This window comes from Rhipicephalus sanguineus, chromosome 3, assembly GCF_013339695.2.
Source record: "Rhipicephalus sanguineus isolate Rsan-2018 chromosome 3, BIME_Rsan_1.4, whole genome shotgun sequence".
In the NCBI taxonomy this organism is placed as follows: Eukaryota; Metazoa; Arthropoda; class Arachnida; order Ixodida; family Ixodidae; genus Rhipicephalus; species Rhipicephalus sanguineus.
In genome coordinates, this window is record NC_051178.1 from 205,484,399 (window position 1) to 205,508,464 (window position 24,066).

Genomic DNA, 24,066 nt, shown 5'->3' on the forward strand with positions numbered 1-24,066 from the left:
GAATTCAGAAGGGTTGCTGATCGGGCGAGTTGGTCATCCATGAACGTAGCGTGTATTAGTGCGGTACATAAAAGGAAGGAACATGATAGAGACGTAGAGATAGGTAGGCGCTAAACTTCCAACTGTGTTGGAACTCAGTTGGAAGTTTAGCACCTACCTTTCTCTACGTCTGTCGTTTTCCTATATTTTATGTACCGCGCTAATACACACTACGTTCAGACTTGGAGAGCATCTCGGCTTTTTTGAAAGGACCACTGTATTCACGTCGTGCCTTGCATTGTCGACAATGTGGTTATGAATCCCTTTTGCAAAGAACCAAAATAAGGTGACTTCAGAAGTCGTATAGGGTTTCTATATTAAAAAGAACTGTCCCATGTGTGTCAGCCAGCCTTCCTTGAATCTTCACTCCCGTGAAGTAGCTTTTCTAATAGATAATCTAACACCTTCTGTGTCCTCTTCACTAAGGCATGACTCTGAGCAAGCTTCTTCTAATCTCAAGCTTTTAGCGTTGCGAGATTAGGTATTCTAGCGTGACGACGATTCTAGCATGATGATATACTTTTATGCGTTCTAGGTCGATTAATAAATAGGTATGGATTTGTGAGAATAAGGTTTAGTTTGAAGTAGCACTCGTCTGTTCTCTTGCGCTTCTAGTTCAAGTATGAACTCTTGCAGACTTGCCCGAATTTCAGTTGGATGCCAATTTTAATTTGTGCAAATTTACATCCATCATTCCATTACTATTTCAAGTTTCTTCACTTATTCTTGTTATCTCCCAAGTTTCGTAATACATAGATTCTGTACATTTCCTTTTGAAGATCACTAGCAACCTCACATTCACATTCATTTGAGTGTGCTGGCCATGTGCAATAAAACCTGTTATTTGGTTTGAAATTCATCATGATCCTGGGCCTTTTTGGGTACATAACCTAGACAAAGATACAACATACAGCTTCAATAGGCTTACTACCAATCACAAACTCTTTTCACTGCAGGGCTTTTACACCCAAGACATATCGGAGTGCAGTCCATACTTGGACACCTCATTGGCACTCTAGAAGGAAATTGCAGAAAACCTGCTTCAATATAGCGACATGATGCGCTGGACAGATTTGTAGCCTCAGAAAGCAGGTTTACGATTCCTTCATTTAAGGTGTATGTGCAAGGCTGCTACACTAAAATTATTGCTAATCTCAAAACACCACTTTTTAAAATCTTTCAAAAATCATTTTGCTACTTTGAGATAATGAAGATAATACGGTATAAAACAATTCATGACACTGGCTACTTAAAGTAAAATCTCAACGTTTCGTAAGAAGCCCTGTTTTGATGCATCTAGAAATCACTTTATAAAAGCAACGTGATGTGTTGTCCCTTGCAGGGTTATTTGAGGAAGCTCACGTATCCGAGCATTTGAAGGCAGTAACAAAATGTGCGATCCGTGGCAGGCATGTCAGCAGGAAATGGTCGGCAAGAGACGTTTAGGCAGCCAAACGAATTGCTGACTTTTATTGGTGCACCATTCGTAAAAAGCTTTCGGTTAGCTCAATTTCAGTGTCTCAAGAACGATCAATATAGCCAAAAACTACCCCCCCATAAAAGGCCATCACAAACTTCAGTATTCATAGCATGCCAATATTTTGGTATTCCAGCCATCTTGCATCTTTGTAGGTGCCAACACAAGTAGCCAAGACTTGGTTCAGTTTTATACCCTAGGTATGTGTACTTTGATATTTTCTTCTTTTCCACAGTACCTGGCGGTGTCCAATTGGTCACTGTGGTATGTTGCTATCTGAAGGTACATATTTATACAAGAATTCATAATTCTGTTTTGCATCACATTTTATTAAACTTCAGACTATTCAAACAAGCACTTCTGATTCCTAGGTGTGTGAACTGCACAAGTCATCTTCATTTATTAAATAATTAACACATATGAACTTGAATATACGTATAACAGAAAGTGTGTGTTTGCACCCATCATACAGAAATAACATTTTTTCATGCGTACGTAGCTATTTTGGTTGATTGGTTTTGGAGACTGCATGAAGAGAACTGGCTCAAATGTGCAGATACAGTAAACCCTTGTTTCAGCAGAATTGTCACACTTGAAATCTCTTTTTTTTTTCACTGCAGTGCATGCTTTTTACGGTTGTTACACAATGTTGTGCTGGACTTAGCATGCCGTTTTAAGAGAAACTCACCACTCTTCATATCAAGCTGACCTACTGCACTGCCTCGGTTACTACAGTATTCAACTGCCAAGCACAAGGTTGTAGGTTTGATTACAAGCTGCAGTGGCCACATTTCCATAAGGGTGAAATGAAAGAACGGAAAAAATTTTGCATAGCATACATAAACTTAGATGTACGTTGAACAACCAGTTGGTTGGCATTAACAAAGAGCTCTCCACTACAACCACTATCATAACCCTCGTGTTGCTTTGAGCCATTAAATTCCAGAATTTGATTTGATTTCATATAAACCTAGAGCGGCAAAGGGTGCTGTGAAGGCAACACTAATGTGTCATGGCAGTTCCTTAGGACTGAATCATGGGAAGTGAAGCCCAGAAGTACAAGCAAAATCCTGCCAGTTACGTTGCCATGATTTTAACACTCCTTTATAATGAGCTTCACTGCATGCTTTAGAAAAAGTGTGCTCGGTTTGAGGCTTGTATTGCAACCAAATAATAGTCATTGTCCACCTTGTGTGCATTTGCTTCCAACACTCACAGGTCACAAAAGGTCACGTGCATTTATCAGTGAGCCACAGCAGGCCTTACAGAAAAGTAGCAAGTGCCAAGTTTTTAAAAAGGAAATGCAAGCAAGACAGCCAATGACCATTGTTTGAGAAAGTGTATATAGGTACAAGGGTGTCCAAAGAACTTTTTGCAGGGAGGGTGCATCCGCAGGCCAGAGAAGGAGGGGGGGGTCATCCAGCACTTTGCTGTGACATGATCGGCAAGATTCGTCAATAGTGCATAATGCACAAATTTGGCTAAGCAATCCTGAAGGCTGTTTCAAGCAGATGTGCGAGACCTGAGTATGCTAATCGAGCTGTGTAGCCTATTGCTACTGTATACAAAAATGCCATCACAAATTCCGGGGGGGAGGGGGGCAACTGCCCCCTTGCACCCCACTCTGAACGCCCATGTATAGGTATCGGGTTTCAAAAGTGAACCGTGCGTGTTCTACTGTTTCGTGAGCAATGGAAGTGCATAGGCTACCTCCAAGAAAGACCATCAACAGAAACGGGAAAGAAAACTGTATTTTCTTCCGGGCACGAAGTGCATGCCTCGGTTGCCTTCAAGAACTTCAAATTGTACTCTTTATGCAACTGCATTGCACAAGTATGACATGACAGTGGTGATGAATGCGGCGGCAGCAGATGGTGAGCCAAAAGCTACATCTCGTCTCAACAATGCCTTGCTGAAAATGAATGCATCCTTTGTAACCCACACATCATGCTGTGAAATAAGCATAGATGTGCTGATGAAAAAAAAAGGACATCCCGACGTCTTACACATCAGCCCGTGACAATTCTCACTCACATGCTGCAAACGTCGATGTGGGCATGGGCACCTTGAGTGTCAAACTCCCACCAATGTTTCTTGCATTTTCTCTACGAAACAGTTGCGTGCTGAACATGTTCCTTGCAGCTTGCTCCAAACGCGTCCCTCTGTGAAAAATCGAGGTACTAGACAGTCATGCCACAGGCTCGACGACTGCAGGATTGACCTGCTCACTTTCTATGTGCTATGTACACCATGCCAAAGAAACACGACGACCGCGTTCACGGCGTTACACGCCTTGTCCCGCTCAGTATCTTGGCTGGAAATAGGGTGCACCGCGTGCTTGACCACCGTAGTGCCGATATCGTGGGCTAGGGGGCCTGCCTCCATGCCATTCTGACTCGTAGGCACCATAGCCCTCGTGATAACGGTCCACCGGTCTGCCACGCATTTCATAGCCATAGTAACCACTGCTTCTGCCACGCATGCGGTTGCCGCCGTTGCTCATAGCTTGCTGCTGCTGTGGCTGATGATGCGCTGCCCGGGGAGAATAGTAATCGCCGCGCTCCCACGTGCCTCGATCTTCCATGGGCCCCAGAGGTGGTGACCGGTCTAGTGAGGAGCGCATTTGGACAGTCTCAATCTTGGCAGGTGTTGCATGAAAGTCTGAGGAAAAGGAGTCATGCACTTGAAATTCTGATGAAGATGGAGAATCCCGAATTTGAAACTCTGAAGATGAGTCCCGGATGCGAAATTCCGACGATGGTGGTTCACTCATCCTGTACTCCGATGACGGTGACTCTCGCATATGAAATTCCGACGACGACGAAGACTCACGCACTCGAAATTCAGAGCGTTCTCTTGTCGTGTAATCGGAGGATTCAAGAAGGCGAAACTCGGTAGATTTTCGAGCATCAAAGTCGACCGAGTCCCGAAGATTAAACTTGGATGACTCCTTTACAGCAAAGTCGGTGGATTCGCAACGGCGAGGCTCCGATGGCGTCTTTTGTGCAGGAAAATCCACGTCTTCCTTTTCGAGATCAGGGGAAGGGTTACGCATGTGCCTTGTATCATCCTGACTAGCCAATGAGGGCGTAAGTTTTAATGCTGATGTCACAACTGCAGGCTGGGTAGGCGTATCCAGCTGCGGCCTAGCGTCCTCATTCCTTTCGCTGCACGTGGAGTCAGGTGAAGAAGTTTCAGCAACAGGGCTCACCTGCGGTTGGACTAGTGTGATGAGATTGCTTGTTTTCTTGCGGTGCAGGCCTTCTGAATGCTCATCATCACCAGAGCCATCCTCATCAAGCTCCATGTCGGTCACGTCAAAGTTCTCTGCAACTGGGATCAGGTAGTCTGCCGATGGTGATGGTGGCGTCTCTGACCTTCCCTTTGGAGCGGCAGCAACGCTTCTGTTAGCTGCCCCAGTCACAGTTTTGATCGGCTCCAGGTAGGCCTGAAGGGCAGGCGGGATCGGTGGTGGAGCTAGGGCAGGAGCACCCTGTGATGCTGCCGCGTTGCTGCTGCCTGCTTTCGGTGACATTGGCATCCATGCCTTTGGGCTTGCGAGACTTGGTATTCTGGATCCAAAGGGAGTGCTTAGTCTTGCATCCGGAGAGTCTTGTGGCGTAACGGGTTTTACTGCGTGAACCCGCATGTCTGAGTCCATGAGCGACGCGACTTTTCTCGCAGTATTCTCATCAAGCACGGGCGTCCCCTGTCCACTGTTCTCGTCCTTGAGGGGCGTGTTGCCACTATGGACCTCAGACACCGCAGCACTTGGCCGAAAGACTGCTGCAGAGTAAGGAGGAGAGTCGGCCCGTTTGGGAGTGTTGCTGGCAGAACTCGTGGACGAGAACAGCCCGCCAGGTATGTGGCCCATGCTTTGCATCAGGTTTGAGAGCCTGCTCTCGAGCGTGCTTTGTGCTGGAATAGCAGCAGTAAGAGTTGATGTATTCACTGCTGTGGGAGCAGCCCTGTTCTCCTGGAATTCTTGGTTGAAAGCATCCAGCCACGACGAGAGCACTGTTGGGCCTGAAAAAAATATAAAATACAAATTTACTACAATTGAAAAATAGAAAGAAGTTGTTACACAGTTATGACCCGAAAAGGAAGGTGCCAGCTGTTTCCAAGTGCATCCATCCTGGATGCCTATAATAGTCATTAACAGCAGATGGTCACAATCATTGCTCAGCTATCTACAATGTATGTCAAATCAGATTGTATGAAGTTTGGTTTAAGTGTTGTAATCTCAGGTTACTGAGGACAATGGAAGCTTGCGGCATGTGGCCTGTGAGGGTTGCAGCAATACTTATCACCATTACAATGAAAGCTTAGATAGGACTGGCACATGAATACAGTTCATCATGCTTGTGCAAGTATTTAGTTGATTACTATGCTATTTAGCGTTGAGAAGTGGAGGGTTGTGCAAGTTGGTTAGCACTTGTGGTCGGGGAGGTGCTAAGCACTATGTGGAAGAGAGCGAGATGACAAGAGGCAACAGGCAACTGAAAGAGAAGCACTGAGACAGCAACTGAAAGCTTCTTGTGAAAAAAAAAGATCTATAGATATCCACTGAGCACATCATGTGATACACAATAAAAAAATGTTGGTGGCTTAGCTCGGCTATGCCAGTATAACATAGCGTTAGCAAAGGTTCAGCTAATTATTCTTAGCTTTTCTGATTGTCTAGGATTAGCTTGATTATCATGCTTACTGCTGCTCCAATGATACACACACAGTATACGTATTATGCGGCACATGTATATTTATTTTGCCAAACAACTACTTCAGGATCCAATGAGTTAAGCTTTTCCGCTCTTCTGCGCCGCTGAGCAGCATGTGCGCTCTCCTTCCCCATGGCTATACCACACTGGCAAACGCCAGTCAGAGGCGCTATCAAGCAGCTCCAGCGCATTGTCAGACGGCGACTGCACAGCAAAGGCGAATAGCTGCGCGCGCGTCGGCGCCAATAGACCTTATGCAAAATCTGCTGCCATCTAGCGGCCGCCGTGCGCGTTTCCGCCATGTTGAAGGCTAAGCGCACTCCGCATGTGCACACACGGAGCATATGTATCGACGTGTGGCGGCTGATAGGAACGGCAATGGCAACATATTTTCGTGTGCCATGTTGCTCAGATTGAGGAAATTGGGGTACTGAAAAAAGGTTTACAGGAAACTAACCTCCATGCTACTAGATTTCCTCGCCGCCATCGAGAAGCGGCAAATCGTTCCGTTGCTCCGGCTACTGCTCACGGCTAACGCCGTGTTTACGTTCGGTATTCTTAACAGATGAGGTATGTGCCAGCATCGGCACTCATCAGAGAACACTCTTTCGTGTCAACCAGACAGTTTTCGAGCCATGTGCTGGCAGGCACAGACAAACCAGCTTTGAAGCTCGTAGCCACGAGTTTCAAAGCTGCATCGTGACCACTCGCGCATATTTGCACTGCTGTTGACACCATTACTTTGTTTATTACATTGCAATAACAATTGCATGCTAGACAGGTAGCTCGCGCGTGTCATCAATCCTCAGCAAACGGACCGAATGTGGAGCGTGTTGTTTGTAGTTCGTTTTCGATTGTGGAGTTTAACAAGGAGCATTTGGTGGGATGCGTTGCGCACATATTCCTTCACTACGCGTATTTTACAAACATTTCATGTGCTATCACTGCCAAATTCAGACGGGCGGCCCGGATGGCCTAACCACCCTCCTTACTTCATTTTTAATTTATCTCCCAAGAAGAGCACATATCAGGCTCTCCCAGAAGCTGATCCCCTTTTGGAAAAATCTTGTATCCACCCCTGTGTGCTATGAAATATTAAGAGATCGATGCTTGTGTGTGGCACTTTTCATATGAAATTGAAAAAAATGCTGTTGCGGCAAATGTGTTGTGTTGTTACTAGAGCTGTGCGAATAGCAAAATGTTGGGTGCGAAGTGAATTCGAATATTGAAATCTGAGTGCGAATCGAATCGAATATTTTTCGTATATTTCTCGAATATTTTTCGAATACTTCGAAGCAAAATTGAAGAAAAAGAAAGTTAAGAGAGGATTCCTAAGCATATTCTTATGAGATAGCAACATGAAAGTGTTTCTTTTCACTAGGTTGATGAAGCACTGGTGGGGTGGTGTTTCATAGTCGTCTTATCAAGAATGAGGCAATGTAGAGGCTGAATTCTATTTATGTACATGAGTTGGTGCAACCAAAGTGTTGCTGACAACACTTTACACGTGGTAGGCAAAGATGCCATTTCCTCAGCCTTTCCTCCTCTTTCAACTTCTGTGGAAGCCCAACTGATGTGTGGCGGACAAGGGTGTGCTCGCTTCAAGTCCGGAGTTCCAAATCTGCCTCGTAGATGTCGATATATAAGAACATCTGAAATTTTGAATGCTAAAAAGCTTTGGCTTCCGATTTTTCAGACTTCCTGCCCAAATTTCAGGTCCAGAACAGCTTAAATTGACCCCCACCTCTGCCACATCTTTCATCTCCATGTTGGAACCAGCGTTTTTTTTTAGTTAATACATTTGCGACCGTAGCAGAGCTTGAAAGGCAGCTTTGCCGCAAAACCGGGGTGCGATGAGGTGAAGCATATTGAAAAATCTAGGAACCACTTCCAATTGGACGTTGACTGTGTCTTGGCAAAGTTTAACCGTAACGGAGCTTGAAAGGCAGCTTTGCCGCAATACCTGGGCGTGATGAGGTGAAGCATATTGAAAATCTAGGGGCTACTTTCAATCGGACGTCTCTTGGCAAAGTTCGACCGTAACGGAGCTTGAAAGGCAGCTCTGCCGCAATACGAGAGTGTAATGAGGTGGAGCATATTGAAAATCTGAAGGGGTCACTTTCAATTGGACATGACTGTATTTGTTTTTGGGAAGTTCGAATAGTAAAATTCCAGTGCGAATCGAATCGAATAGCAAACATTATTCGAAACATATCCGAAATTTCGAATATTCGCACACTTCTAGTTGTTACACTTGACCATAGGTGTGCTACCATTGGTTACGCACTGAGGTGGTTTCGCAAGCGTTCAGTCGGCGACGCAAAACTGCCTTGCGAAAATGGGTTGAAATGGTAAGGCACCATGTAGGCTCCGAGAGCAACGATGTGAACGCGAATATTCTTGGCGTATCGTGTTATTTACTGGCACATGGCAGGAGGATATTCAATAAAATTCCAGCTAACCGGCACCTATTTTATGGAGCAACTAACACTTTTCATGTTCACTTTTCACGTGCATGAGAAGTTGAAATTTTTTACATTTTAATCGCGTAGTAATTCTATACATAATATACCTCGGTGACTACAGCAGCGACATATTTTTTTTGCTTCAAAAATAAAAAGGAGGACAACGTTTTATTTAAAATTAAATGCACAATATATCTGGCCGACATAGGCTGTCCGTTATGAAATACGCTTTGAAATGGGTCAACAGCAATTTCCTACCGTCATCGCCCTGCTGTGACGCGCACTAAAGCTGAGTGTGTCCAGATAAGATGGAACACGATGTCCCGGTGACCATTCCCGATTTTGATGAAACAGGCTGTAGGTCTAGGCATTACACCCAGAACAACGGTTTTGAAGTTAGTTTCGCAAAAAAAAAAATTTTGTTCGCCTGAAAAAAAATATATACAAATTTTTGCCGCAAAAAACATTTTTCCGCCAATTTCGCGATTTCTGAATTTTGAGCGCGCCTAGCGAAAAAATGGTGCACTCCTTGGTCACAATATTTATTCGCCTCAAAGAATAAGTTAGATACAATCTTATGAATCTATTATTTTCATTGCTTGTCGAAGCAATTTCTGAGAAAAAAATCGAAAACTTGGCGAATCGCACAAAATACCTGTATTTGAGGAATTTATTGCTGCAAACAAGTTAAAGTAAGGATAATAAAAATCAGTACATGTTAACTTTGATACTTTTGCTCTCTTTTAAAATAATTTTCGTGGTTTTGTCACGCTCCATTTTACTCGATAATTGGGCTGAAACATAAGTGATTTACCAAAAACGCCGAACTTTGAAAACAGTTTTCTCAAAAAGGCCATTTTTAATTTTGTTTAAATCCCTCTGATTGAAGTCAAGGACGTCATCTATCATTGTGCATAAAAAAATGTTGCATTATTTTGGTTGCTAACAAGTTATCATGCGTCAAATGTGACCAAGTCAGCTTAGCGGCCGCATCGTTCGTTGTGTGCTGAAACTCGGATATAAGTTGTTGAAAATACTTTTACGTGACATAATCACAAATAAGTAGCTCCACACCAACAAATGCGCAGGCAGGTGTCATGGCTCAGCAAGATTTGTGTTGCGATCAGCCGCTTGACAAACCCGCAGTAGCGGCCGCTCGATGCTGCGGGCGCTCACATTACATCAGTTCTGCTTCGACTGCGAATGAGCTCCGCTTGCGCGCCAAACTACGCTGAGAGGACGAAAGAGAGAAGGAATGCATCACTGTGAAAGTTAAAGGCTGTTAAGTGCCAACAGATGTCATAATATGCAACGGAAACTCTGCCAGCAATTTTGTAGGCGGTGGGCGGAGCAACCCAAGAAAAATGAACACGCTCTGGCTGGCTCTGCCAGCCTGCGGGTAGCCAGAAGTGGAAAATCGAAGAGCCCCAACGATAATGACACCTCGCTGACACAAGTGAAACTCTTCTTTCTTTTGTAACGGGCCTTCATGACTTATCTCAACACCTTATCCTGATGTCCAAATGGCACACCAGTACTTGCATGTGCATAGCAGACCAACGTCAGCTAATGCCACTAAGCTCAATGTGAACTGGGCATGGAGTACCCCATGGGTGAAAGTGACATACTGTGTTATGCACAGCTGTTAGCATGAACAGATGCAAAGCGATCAGCCTCATCCAAGATGAGTGAATCTGCTCACTTTGGGACATGAAGCTGCTGAGTGCCGTAGCATTGCCAGTAGCATTGCTGGTTGTGCCCGAGTCCCCAGTTCCTGGGACCACAGGGCTCAGACCCACAGGGGAACCCTCAGGTGATGGTGCCGAGCCGGGCGATGGAGCCGAGCAGGGTGAATCAATCACAGCACCATTGTCCGTCATAAGCGGAGCCTCTACATCAGGTGCTGAATATTCAGCTAGAAAAAAGACAATGCAATTACAATGTAAAAAAACAAAACTGCCTGTGGATACATGTTGGCATTTTCACAGTCTCCGAAATTTACATGCTCCTCTTAACTATGTCTAAGTTATCATTTATTAAGTACCAGAACACTGCTCAGTAATGCAATTCTACCTAGTAAGGTGTAAAAGCACATTGTAGAAGGCTGGAGTAAATGACTGATCTCTGAAATCCTAAACTATTGCATGAGACTCAGGATCATGAGACCAGCATCGCTGAATTCAGTGACAGATATTGCTGTCCAATGAGCAGCTTTGCCCCCCCCCCCCCTTTTTTTTTGCACCACAGTGCCTTCACCGAGAAAATCGGAAACAGGTGGGATCCAAAGGGCAACCTTTGCATGTGCATGTGAGGGTGCATACAAACCAATGCAGGTGGAATACAAGCAATGTCATGGCTACATATTCTGGTTTAGTATGCTCACAGTCAAAGATGTCAAAATTACTCCCATGAAGTAATTAAATTGCTGATTAATGCTGCGGAGTGCCTTTAACGGCAACGGAGGACAAAATTAATGTGCCAAGCCTACTAGTTGTATTTACTAAATTTGTGCAAGGTTAAATATTAAGGTTGGAAGGATAGTAACGTAAGAGTAACTGTTTACACTTAAGTTACTAGCAAAATCTATACGGCAGTGATTAGTCACTGCAATCAATTACACTTTCAAATGAAGGATAGTTGTAGTCGGTCACTTTTCTTCTGTAGCATGTACAAGTCTGGTCCACAGTGGCATAGTCAGTAAGTCGAACCCGACTAAGCCGAACTCGAGCAAATCGAATTATCCTTATATCGAACTATTTTTAACACGACAATGCTTTAGCAACAATGCATAGAAGAATGTACGGCTACATCGAAAGAAATAGTCAGAACACTTGATATAACGAACATCGGGCAACTCAAAACGTCCCAAGAAGTTGGCTTTCCCTCACAAATGCCTCCACGTGCTTTCCCCATAATTACTCATTGCTGTGCCGCCGGTCCATCGTGCAGGGTTGCTGTTCACTTCTCTGTTCGTTTTGTTAACGTGATGTATGCCGCAAAACTCAAGAACCTGCTGTTCTCCACAAAGCTGGCGATGATCAGCACGGTCTAATGTGGCGAACAGAAGTCTGACGTCGCCGCTGCGTTCAGCATCCGAAGAAGCACACCAAGTATGATATTGAAAAACAAGGCCGACATTAGGGCCAATGCAGAGTACACGTTTCCGGCGCCCGATGAGTACGCACAGCTCCATATAAAGATTTTAAAGCGCTATTCCCATCTATATCATATTTTCTCCCATATAACCCGCCCCTGAATATTACCCCGCATTCCCTACTACAAGCTGGGGGAAAATACAAAATTTAAAAAAAAGAAACTAAATCCCGTGTATTGACATGGTGTGTTTCTGACATTATCAGGAAGCAGTGGCATGAAACTAACTTGCGCATCGAAATTTGTCCGAAAATGCAATAATTTTACTAAAAGCTGTATATCAAAATATCCGATATATTGAACTAATCTCCATCTTTTTACGAGTTCAAAATATGCAGGTTCGACTGCACATTGATGAACTGCATCTGTACAAATGTGGTAAGCGCACCTGTCTCCTGTATTGCAGGTAACTGCAAGCCATCATCCGAGTTCGTTGGAGAAGGTGCATCTGGTGTAGGTGATGGCACCGGGCTTGGCAGCGTCTTTGTTTTTGCCTCCAGCTTCTTCTTCAGTCCTTTCACTCGATTGCCAAAGTTCTTGTATGCCTGCATACATACCGTACATGTAGGCCCCCCATACACACCCTGTATGCTCCAATAAGACATGCTCTGTTGGAATACTCTGTTGCTGTTTACCAAGCAAGGCCCGCAGAAACAGTGTATCTCAGACAACAATAATGTCTGTATGGAAACTACACACTCATGCTGGATGCCAGCTAATTCTGGGCCTTATGCAGTTTTTCAATGTATTAAAGTGTATTGTAGAACATCCTGTGTGTAACTATTTAGAGGGACACTAAAAAGGAAAAAAATTCTGCTCATATTATTAAATGACTTTTTCACAATACCAAAAACGTCACTCTTGCAGCAAGGGGATGCTTGTTCAGTGAGAAAACACAAAAATAAAAAAACAAGTGGCAACACCACCCTAAAGTTCTTGTACCAACTTGCTATGACATACATTTCGACGGCATCTATCGGGGCCTACATAGTTTTTAAATTGTAAAAATGAAGTACATAGTCGAATGAGGAGGCAGAGACACAGTGTGCTAAGTTTCAGGAAATATTGTAAAACCAACGTGGCTAAAATGTGAAAAAGCATATTGAAATCCGTGACGTCATGTTGACTTCCATGTGCAGAACTTTCCATGCAATATTTATGTTATGTTATGAACAACTTTATTTATCCCTTTTTAAAGGGAAGGGGGCAGTGGGATAGAGGGTGGAGGTGGAGAACTACTACTTTACTGTAGACCTCCTCTACCCGCTCAGCCTGCTCCAGGTTCTGAATGTCGGGCCTCAAGCTGTGCAAGGCAGCCTCCCACTGCTCCTCACTAGAAATTAAGAGTTTCAAGAAAGGGGGAAGAGGATTAAGCATTATTTGTCCATCATTTTGCCTTGTAATAAAGAACCTATTATCGCAGCATTCATGACAACAAGATGCTCAAAGAATAATTTATCTGTCTCAACCGATTCATTGTTAAACTTTAGTGTCCCTTAAGTGTAATACGGCGCAGTAACAAAACAACAAAATAAACACAGCACCAGTTGCTTGTTAAAAACTCAAAATCAAGATACGACGATCAGGCTACAGTGGGAGGAAAAATATTGGCCAGTTGGTAAAAGCTGAGATTGCTGAATTGCCAAATAGTTCGCACGGAGTGCAGTAACAGCAGAAAGTGGTAAAGGAAACGAAAGACATAAGCACTATGGAACCTTGGACTTGGGCACAATCCTGAATATATTCAATGCAAGAGCCAAAGCTGGGGTTGAAAAACAGCAAAGGGGAAAAAAGCATTTTATCCCTATTCATTATGGCTAAGAACACTAACTCCTAAAAAGATGAGCTTGAGCATAATTTTAAAAGGAAACTTCATAGGTATTATACACAGCTTTCTAAGCACTGTTTAAGAATTAAAAGTTTTCATTCTTACCCTGCATAAGCAGCCATGACTTATATGTACAGTCGAACCTCGTTAATACGTACCCGCTTTAAGCGTACTAACGGTTAAAACGTAGTTGCGACGAATCCCCGACCGAGTCTCATAGAGCCTAATGCATTCGCTGACCGCTTAAGCCGTAGTGCTTCACCCTACGCCTACCGGTTAGTGCGTACCCTGCGTACCGCGATAACGTTTTGTGCCATGAAATTTTACTGCGCCGCTGAACTTCCCAACACCACAATGTGCCTCCGGAGGTTTTCAGTCTTTTCGAGAAGTGCGTAGATCGGTCGATCACCGATTCCGACTTCCGCGCGATTGCGGTGATGCCTTTGCGGGTAAGCATCGGGAAAGAACGAAGGTGAGGCGGCGGCCACCGACGAACACGCCAGCATGACTTATCGCCGACAACCTCATCACAATAAGTATCTTCAGATATCTGCTCGGGCACGCGTGCGTCGCAGCACTACTTTAAGCCTACTGCACGCTTTTAATAGGCGACAACCTGAACGCGCTGGGCCGCCGATAGCTGCCGCCTCGTTGTGCGGGGCCGTGTTCAAGCGCGCGCCGCTTTGAAGAAACGAAAGCAGCTCGCTGTTGCGGAGTTGAGCGTTGCTAGTTGTGGGCGACGAGAAACCTCTTTGCATAGATGCTATCACGCTAAACGCACGCGTACGGTACAGCAAGCGTAGCGCTGTTGTAACCATACTGCACGCTTTTATTGGGCGACCACCCAAACGCGCTTCCGTCCGCTGCCAGGACCACTAGAGCGTCGCGGAGTGCGCATCGCTTGCAGGAAGTTCGTCATCGCCGCGTTAACCGAACAAGCTCATCTGTGCTCATCGCCGCATCTGTGCACGGTCTGGAGCGAAGTGGGTACGAAGAACACTCCCACGACAAATGCGCGCGTGCGGTACAGCAAGCGGCCCTGCGGCCCGGCAGTGACGGCGTGAGCCGAGAAGGCGATGCGCTGCACGCAACTAGCCAGGAGACGATCGGCTCCACGCAGCCGTACCGCGTTTCACTGGAACTGTGTCAGATTTCATTTAGTAGCAGAGTGCGGTACACACACACACACATATCGCGGAAAGCCAACATTGTCCGTTCTGTCGCTACGTTGGTCACTGCGTATACCGGACCCTGTAATAGTTCCGAAATGCTCCTTGGCGTCGCCACCGCGCGCTATCGGCACTATCGGACGGTCGTGCGAGAGTACCAGAATCTTTTCTCCAGTTTGGCAAAAAGAAAGAATAGGCTTTGCAGTGGGTACTTTAGGCAATATTTGCTGTGGCACTGTATTTATTTATTTGCTGGCAGCGATGGCGTATGCAAGGAGATGCAAATTTTTACTTGGTGGTTAATGCGTACTACCGTTTAATGCGTAGTTATGCGGCCTTCCCTGCAGGTACACATTAACGAGGTTCCACTGTATAAACTAAATGTATTGAACACCTACAAGGACTGTCATGCTTTCATGTCACACTGTCCCATCTAACTGCAGTACACTGTTTGCCACAAGAGCATCATCGAAGCTAAACCCAAGCGTCTCCATGCTAAGTGGCCCAAAAAGAAGATGAATAACTCATTAATTTGACTTTCAGGGAAGTTCAAGCAGTGTCCACAGAATAATGAACTATGGAAATCAAGCCAAGTGGCCTGAGCACTCACTGAGGCCACGATCCGAGCCTCTCCATTCTGGCTGTCATAGTAGACCTTAGCATCTTCCAGCATGCTGATCAGCTCGGTACGCTCCGACACCTCCTTCTCCAAAGCTTTGATGTACTCCTCTAGGCACCGGGTCGCTTCATCAAAGTCCTTCTGGAACTGCTGTCCGTGACTGCGATCTGTTCGCAGCAATGACAAAATGTGTGCTTAGATTCATGCTCCTGGCAACATACAAGTGCCATTGTAAGAAGCCACACTATGACACACATATACGCACTCTTTCTTGACCACTGAAAAAAAAAAAGGGGGGCCCTGACAAATGATAAGACATACCTGCCAACCTGCAAACTTCAAGGCAGAGGAAATTAGAACATCTTTAGGGGCTAGTTGGTGAATTCTAGTAAACAATTGTGAACTGCACATAACTTGGAAATAGACAACACGAAAGAGAAAACATATAGAGCGTTGATGAATCAGGCTGGAGTTCGTGCTCGGTCTGCTTATGTCTCTTCTTTTGTGTTATCCTTTCCCTAATTGTGTGCAGTTCACAATAGTTTACTAGGTAGGGGAAGGGGTGCAACCGCAAGCAATTTTTTAAAGCTTGGCCCGGGGACATGTCCCTTCATTGCCACACATGATTAGAGTTCATTTACTTTTATATCCAGTATGCATGGAGCAAAAAACACAGCACTGCGAGTACTAATAATGACAAGTAAAACATTATTGTATTGGAATGATTTTTTCAGTGGCTTTGGTGTTGCCAATTCTGCCTACTTCGTGGGATGAACTAACACGATGCAAGTAACCCTCTTGCATCTTATTGCCATCAAAAGCCTTTGAAACGGAAACAGTTTTCAGTGGAACTTTTTCACAAACAGTGCTTTACTAAAACTTTAAGTAATATTAATAAAATCGTAAAACGAGCCCAATTTCACAAACTTTATAAAGAACACAAGAAAAGCGGTCACTACGGATGGAAAAAAAGGGTGGTAACATAAGCAGTGGCTGTAAACAGAAGTGCTAAATGTTCTGTGGAATGAAGCACGCTGCTTCTGACATAGGATTGCACCACTGTAGGTTCAGATGTATGATGATGATATGTTCATTGATGCAACAGCTAGGTATGACTACGAAAGAGTGCTGCACATACGATGATGATAATTACATGAAACCAAAAAATGATTAGCACATGGTAAATGCAGCATGGCTGTAAAAAAGCCGAAAACTAATTGCCATGAGGGGCATAAGAAATATAAGTAGTAAAATAATGGCCACATGCGACATCGAATATAGCAATGTACAATTTTATATAAAAAGCAAAACAAAAAAACAAGAAGGCTGTTCTTGAATACCACCAGCACTTTTAGCGTCCATAAATACAAATACAACTTACACTAAAGAACTATATAGCACGCAGAAAAAAATTGTTACAGGATGGGAACATTTTTTTAGTAATTACCTTTAAACTTCCTCAAAACTTCTGAGCTTGACACATCCATGTTGCGACTGGTCAGGTTTGACAACTTAGTGGACGTCTCAATCTCAATCTTTTTTATTTTCTTGATCTTCTCAATGGCTTTTTCCGGCTGAAAACAGAAATGCAAGAGTAAATGCCAGACTTACGTACAAAGCTCTCAGGATGCACAGCGAGGGGCAGCTCCTGTCAGAATAATGCCGGATCCATAATATGTCACACAATTGGCACAATCAATACTGGTCAAACAAGGGATGTAACTACAGCCAATGATCCAACAAGCGGATTTGTCCTTGTTTGGCAATGACAGTTTTCCTTGGAAGCCCTCACATAGCTCATTCTCTCTCACATACAACTGGAAAAAAATAACTGGACCCGTGCAGCAGAATGAGTGAAGTAAGAACTTTCAGATCAGTTACTTCAGATAACAAAAAACAGAGAAACAGGTGAGGGAGTCCTTTTTTCAAGTTTTCATTTTTGTCGTCCCTGCTTCTTGGACAAACAAACAATGCCCTGGATTCAAACAAACAAGCTGTGCCCAAAATTTAAACTGAGAGTGCAGATTACGCTGGACCAATCTTAGGACATCAACTGTCTTCATTAGAGCATTAAAATCCTTACTCACTGTGAGCTTTGACTGACATATAACATGTTAAAAGTGCATGCCCTATCATGCAAAATATGTATATATAACTGTGATGTTCTAAATGTGACACTTCATTCACCACACATGCTTTTATCAATAAAGTGACATACTCAACCAAAGTGGGTTACTAAATGGCCCCTCAGAGAATCAGACGGATTATTTTACTTAAATACTTGAAAAGTACAGTGCACTAGAAGTCATACAGGCAAAATATAGCTGTGGAGACATGCTAACAAACAGCATACATACCTTGAACTCCAGAATAATCCTTTCCACCTCTGGATTTTTGGGCTTGCCACTTTCTGCACACAAAAATTGAAAGCATGCTTTTGTTTACTGCAACATACTTCCTATTCTGTAAAATCGGCATATGTGCAACAACAGCAGTGTGCCATATTTACTCAAATCTCACTGACCAATAGTACCAAAGATAATAAATTCTAGAATGTAATCCAACAGATCAGCAAAAGCAGGTATGAATATGGAAAGCATTTATCATTCCCTGTGTTAGGCTAGTAGCTAATGTTTTAGGTGATCACACACAGCCCGTCAATAGTTTACTCTCTTGACGTAAACGCATTTGCCAGATGTACTGGTGCCAAGTGACCACTTGTTGCTTTGTTCTTAACACAGCATACTGTCCTTAGTTCTGTCTATTGCAAGTGAAATGCACCACTAGTGTGAAGGACATGCTTGCAGAGATGTATCCCTATGTACTGTACAGTTTTCCCCTAAAGTATAGGGATGTGCGATTCGTGTACTAGTATATCGGTGAGGTCATAGCCTCCTGCATTCTTTCATGCACATCAGCACCTATAACACAAGGTGTGGGCTGTCTTGCCTAGTTCTGCTGATTCTAGAGCTTGCCAGCACTCAGCAGTGCCAGCACAGAATGCAAAAGACAACACTATAATGCACTGCATGCTGTGGCTGACTATTCAAGTCATATTTCTTCACTTTATGAACTTAAGCAGCTGTGCATTAACAAACACTCTGCTGCAAAAATTATGTATACAACAAATGAACGAGCATAAGAGATTGTTATCATATACTCTAAGACAATTCTCTGTTCAGTATTTAAGATGATGTGCATGCTAGCTTTGCATAAAAGCAATATAGAGTTTGAAAAGTGCAACACAAATGCATATTGCCATCATTTGCAGCTAATGCTTATGGGCTAACCGTAAACCGAGGCTTCTCTGCTAAAAGTTTAGCGATGTTATTCTGGCCAGTTAACTCCAGGGTAAGGTCTGCAGATAAGGGGCAAAGAAAGCTTGGCATCTCGTGATTATCAGGCTACCCCAGAACCTCAAGACAATGTTGTCACAGCTATTGAGCACCATTTCTTCAGATTACATTTATAATAAAAACAATACTGTTGAAACACTAAAAGTCATTTGTGGCCCCGAAATTTCAAAATGCAGTAAACCGGCAAAGATGCTTTCACTACGCAGCAGTTGAAATGCTATCAAATTAACCTTGTGATTGCTGGTGATGGTGAGGCAAACAAAAAAACTGCAGTTAACTGTTCCAAAGTGTAGAACAAAGTACAAGTTCTGGGCAGCATAAACAAAATCACAGAAAAATGCGTCCTTTTGCGTTACATACATCATTCACTGCCTTATCCTCATTTTACCCTTTGTCCCGAGTCACTCCTCTATCCAGGCAAACCCATTTTGTGACATTTCATCTTGATTTAGTAGACTTGCAGGTGTGTACACTAGCTTCGCACATCTTTCGCATCCTGGCCATGACTCGCAGAGGGGGGCTCAGTATTCTGGGTGCATATGGCTCCTAGTGGCAGCCATGGATGAAATACAGAGGCCAGGTGAGGAGGTTTGAACAGCGCCACCAGAGGGATTACAAAGGCACAGAAAGTCCTTCACAATCAAGGCTAAATTCTCAGTGCAGCGATGTAGCCAAGGTCCACAAACAAATCATTGAAAATAATGTCAATGCTTGCAACTCACCTGTGACATCCATGTACCACGTCCTAGATTATAAGCCAACCCCTGAGTCTTGTCTCTGACACTTTGCAAAAAGGTAGTGGCTTAAATTCGAATAAACACGAGCAAATTCCGTATCGTACCATACGTGGTAGTGTTAGCCATCCCATTCAGTTTTAACAATGTCAGGTCATCTCTCAAATAGGTATGCATGCGTTCACGTATGTACACATGTAAACAGCGCGATCTGACCTAGGTTGCATTAAAACTGCATCCGTACCAACTCACCTAACCGTCAGCCCAACATGATGCTAAAGTAGTCCTTGATTGTATCATGGATGACTCTAGTGGCTTTTTATTACCATCCAGGCTACAACTGCTTGAAAATAAATGCGAAACAGCAGAAAATGTAGGTGCCGCACTTTTCGCATTTCTTTCCATCGCCCCTGTACAATGCCTGTCAAGAGTTTTCAAACCACTGCACAAGACTGTGCTGGCCACCAAACCACATGCTGGGCTTCTGTGGAACTCAAATTCCTCTAAAGGTCAAGGGGTCTGTGGCAACACTGCTCATTACTCTCCAGAGTTTCAGAACATCAAGTGCAGACAAGAGTGCCCATTGTGCTTGCATCAAGAATGCTACAGCTAACATTCACAAGGCCTGACAGCAGATTTTGCTTATCACAAAGCAGCTCCAATACGCTTTTAAAAAATCTGTGTCGTCGCACATATATGCTTGAATATCAGTGTGTTATTCGTAGCCAATTACGTCGACAGTCTCAAGAAGGATCTACCACTAACTTTTCTTGCAGGCATGCATGAAACATTTACATTAGCATGAGAGCACTGTGACAACTGACCTCAGCTTAGGGAAAGCATATCTCATACTTTATTGCAGTGATAGGCTGCTCACACTACTAATGCAATATCAACCTGGAGTTCAGTTTGCCCTCAAATTCACATTATTTAATGCAAGTCACCCTACGAGGCAGGTCTCAAGCTATCTCGTACTATAAAAAATTACACCATCTCCCGCTAAAGGGGACCATGAGGCGATGCGAAGCCGGAGCACTTGCACGATCGCATTCCGTTGGCGTTCGTTGGGCACGCTACCGACCTCGCGTCGTGGAACGCGAAGAGGGATGCTACGCGCGTCGTATCTTCCATCTAGCCTGGCCGTTAATTCTCACAGGGCGAGCGGGGAACGCGGCCTACAGGCGGGCGAGAGGGGGGCAGCGTAGGAGAGGAGAGAGAAGGGGAGGGGACGCGCATGCGCTCGAGCTCATCGCGGCGTTGAGCAGGGGAGAATTTCGGCATGTCTAGCCCGCGTTTCAGAGGAAGAGTGGAAAGGGGGAGGGGAGAAGGGGAGAGGGAAAGTGGAGAGGGGGAGGGGGAGAGGGAAAGTGGAGAGGAGGTGTGGAGAGGGGAGAGGAGGTGTGTGGAGAGGGTATGCGCATGCGCAGTAAGGGTGGTCAGAACGCACACCACCACCACCACCACCACCACCACCACCACCGGATTGAGCTCCGCCTTAAGATACTTCGCATCTAAAATTTGGACTCTTACTACACTGTGTCTGCGAAGTGCTTGAATTTGCCATAGCTTGCCCATCCCAACATGTGACTTGTCACGTTAGCAAAGGCTTATAATGGAATGCCTGTTCTACTGAATTCATTCACTCATCATTCTGTCAATGTCTGCTATAATTATGCTGTGCTGTCTGACCATGCGCAAATATGCTTCTTGGCTAAAAAGGCTTGTTCTGAACAAAGATGCCTGTAATTTCTATTCCCTTGATTACCAAGGTGAAAATAAGTAAACGAATAAGGAATTGAAGGGCCTCACCTTTCTTCTCCGGCTCTTTAGACAATTTGGTACCATCTGCAAAATCCATCATGTAAATTTATCAGTTTCACAGAGCTGCTTATAGATCATTATACACAATGAGGTACAATGAACATGGATCACATACAACATACAGAATAAATGTGTTATGCAAATATAATTTTGGTGCCACAGAAAGTGGGATAAAATGATGAGGCTCTGTTTCTTAGGTCGAACACAGAGCATTCTGTCTAAAAAGCAATAAATAAACTAATTAATTAATTAAAAATTGACAGAACTCGCAGCAAAAGCTTTTAATAAACAGCATGTCTACTATGTTGCCACTTACAAATTACCCAATATTTCAAGGTTCTTCACGACTGTCTTTGGAAAATTCCCTTGCAGTCTTTGACACAGGAGGTTCAGGCATAAGAAAAATAAGGTGCCTTATAGCTTGTGAAGTTACTATGCTCACCCATAACACTGAACAACTACTAAGCACTCTGTAAATTAGGGTGTATGCACTATCACATTTGACTGAATTATATGTTTCATCATATTCCATTCAACCATCCCATTGGGTTCACCCACAAAAGTATCAAAAGGCCAAATTATTTGTAGAGTGCATATGTTCATTTGAAAATGTTGCTTTGTTAGCTTTGCCATAGCCAGTGCACATACAAATTTCCTCTATTTAAACCAACTAGAGCAAAGATTCCTTTTCTTTCCAAGAATCTACTGGGTTTTCCAAGCTTTATTTTGTAATGATTAACAAGTTTGGTTAACCTCTTGTCAAAGACCTCTACCATGAAACTAACTGAAAGATCTTAAAAATTCAGAAACGTGTTTACTAGGAAGGTTGCTATTAACTAACGAAAGCTTTAAAAAAAAAAAGATCTGCTTTTTACAGCCCTATCTCCATATAACTTTCCATGCACCTGGCTGTCACATATGAGCACCCTCCAAGTTGTGCAAGTAGGAATGTCGGGTCTATGATGTAACATTTCAGTTAGAGGCTGTCATGATAGTAAGAGGAATGATCAATTATAGCAATGAAGTGAGAAACAGTTACACTCAATAGTTCAGCAGTGTACAGACCTTGTGGCAGTGCTACTGAGGTTGTAGAAAAGATTTAAAAAATAACAATGGCAACACCCATAACATTCATGCTATGACTCCCTTTACCAGGTTTCAAATTCAACTTCAAATTCACATGAAATCTTTATTTTGCATAGTATGCTTACATCATGAAGCATATACAGACCATACTGGGACCCTCTGTACATGATAACATATTAAGTTTATTATGTTATTAGCTTTGTTAGAGCTTTTGTTAATACTCACAGCTACAGCAGTCTCATGACTTGTGAAATGCCAAAGTGTGACCTTCACAATCCTTAAAAAGCTCTTGCATTAGCTCAGGCAAAATTATTGGAAAAGAAACCTTCAAGCCTCTGTACTGTGCACACAAGATGTTATGCTATCAAAATTTGCATTTCACAAATGCACATATGTAATTGAGACCATGATATAAATTTATTTTGCTGACATGCTGAAAGCCATGCTCACCATCACTAGATAACTCTCGTTTTGAGCCTGAGCGGTGGTGGGAGCTTGAGTGCTTTGATTCATCTGTAAAGAAGCAAAAAATGCTCAAGACTGCATAATGAACGACTCGGCCACACCAACTACAACAGAAATTTCCTGAAAATATTCCCTACATGCATATACAATGTTAGGCTATTAACTACCGACTTGAGGCCAAAAGTTCTTGGGAATAGAGATATTCTTATACGAAGCTTTTGAGAAGCAAAGTTTCTGGGACACAAGATTTGCAAAAAAAAACCTAATTCCTGCTTAGCCTTGGAACAAAGCCTATAAGTAGACGTTTCCGTCTGTAGCAGTTTTTGCAACCTACAGAGTTATTCATTAAACTAGAAGCAAGATCTATTAATAACACTGAAATTCACATTTGACGAGCTGATGTCCCTGAAACTTTTGTAGCCAAGAGTACAGTAAGTAGACACAATGAAATTATTTTTCTTGCTGTGCTTATGCTTTCCCAAGTTCCATACTAAAACGATAACTGCAGTATTACCTGACATAGTTGACACACTGGCCTCAAATACTGACCAGATATAAACATTCTGTAATACTTAAACAGCCTTCCAGGCCTCACGGAAACTACCTACCACTAGTTAGATAGTTTACTTCCACGCCTGTCGACAGCTGAGTGGCCTGCACAACAGTATGCATGCATTGCCATAATACAACAAATAATTTGGTGCACTCATACTAAACAGTCTCTAAACATTAAATATAAACTAAATAAAAGCAAAAGTTCATAATAATGTCAACTGAAAGAATCATGGATAATAAGCATTCTGCAATTGTGTCATAGGAAAAACTTCTTTTTTTTAATGAGAAAAATCTAGGAAGAATATGCTTATACATTTGCAAGTTTTGCCATGTAAAACATGAAGACACAGCAATGACAAAAGCCCATCACAGTTCAAACAACTTGGTACAAAACCATTCATGTCATAAAGCCTTCTATCTCAAGTTTTTCAGCTGCGAACATCAGTAAAAATAGTTCTGCAGCTGTAAACCGTTGGCACTTAATATGTCATTCAAGTTTTATACATACAAATGCTTGCGCTTCTTTAATTAGGTTGTTAAATTTAAAAGACAGCAGAGTACCATATCGCAAGCCCCAGCCA

The 24,066-nt window shown here is 43.4% G+C and overlaps 1 protein-coding gene across 1 annotated transcript in view; it reads right to left on the minus strand.

Annotated features, from left to right (window-relative positions):
- Positions 1-3,248: 3,248 nt before the first annotated feature.
- The window catches only part of LOC119388140 (regulation of nuclear pre-mRNA domain-containing protein 2), a 37,876-nt gene continuing 17,058 nt past the window's right edge, over positions 3,249-24,066 (minus strand). Inside the window, exons 3-10 of the mRNA XM_037655789.2 lie at positions 22,916-22,978; positions 21,368-21,403; positions 17,826-17,878; positions 16,916-17,042; positions 15,460-15,635; positions 12,241-12,397; positions 10,402-10,614; positions 3,249-5,542 (exon numbers count right to left, since the gene is read on the minus strand). Of these exons, the coding sequence (XP_037511717.1) occupies positions 3,819-5,542; positions 10,402-10,614; positions 12,241-12,397; positions 15,460-15,635; positions 16,916-17,042; positions 17,826-17,878; positions 21,368-21,403; positions 22,916-22,978 (2,549 nt within the window). The 3' untranslated portion in view covers positions 3,249-3,818. The remainder of the gene's footprint in view (positions 5,543-10,401; positions 10,615-12,240; positions 12,398-15,459; positions 15,636-16,915; positions 17,043-17,825; positions 17,879-21,367; positions 21,404-22,915; positions 22,979-24,066) is intronic.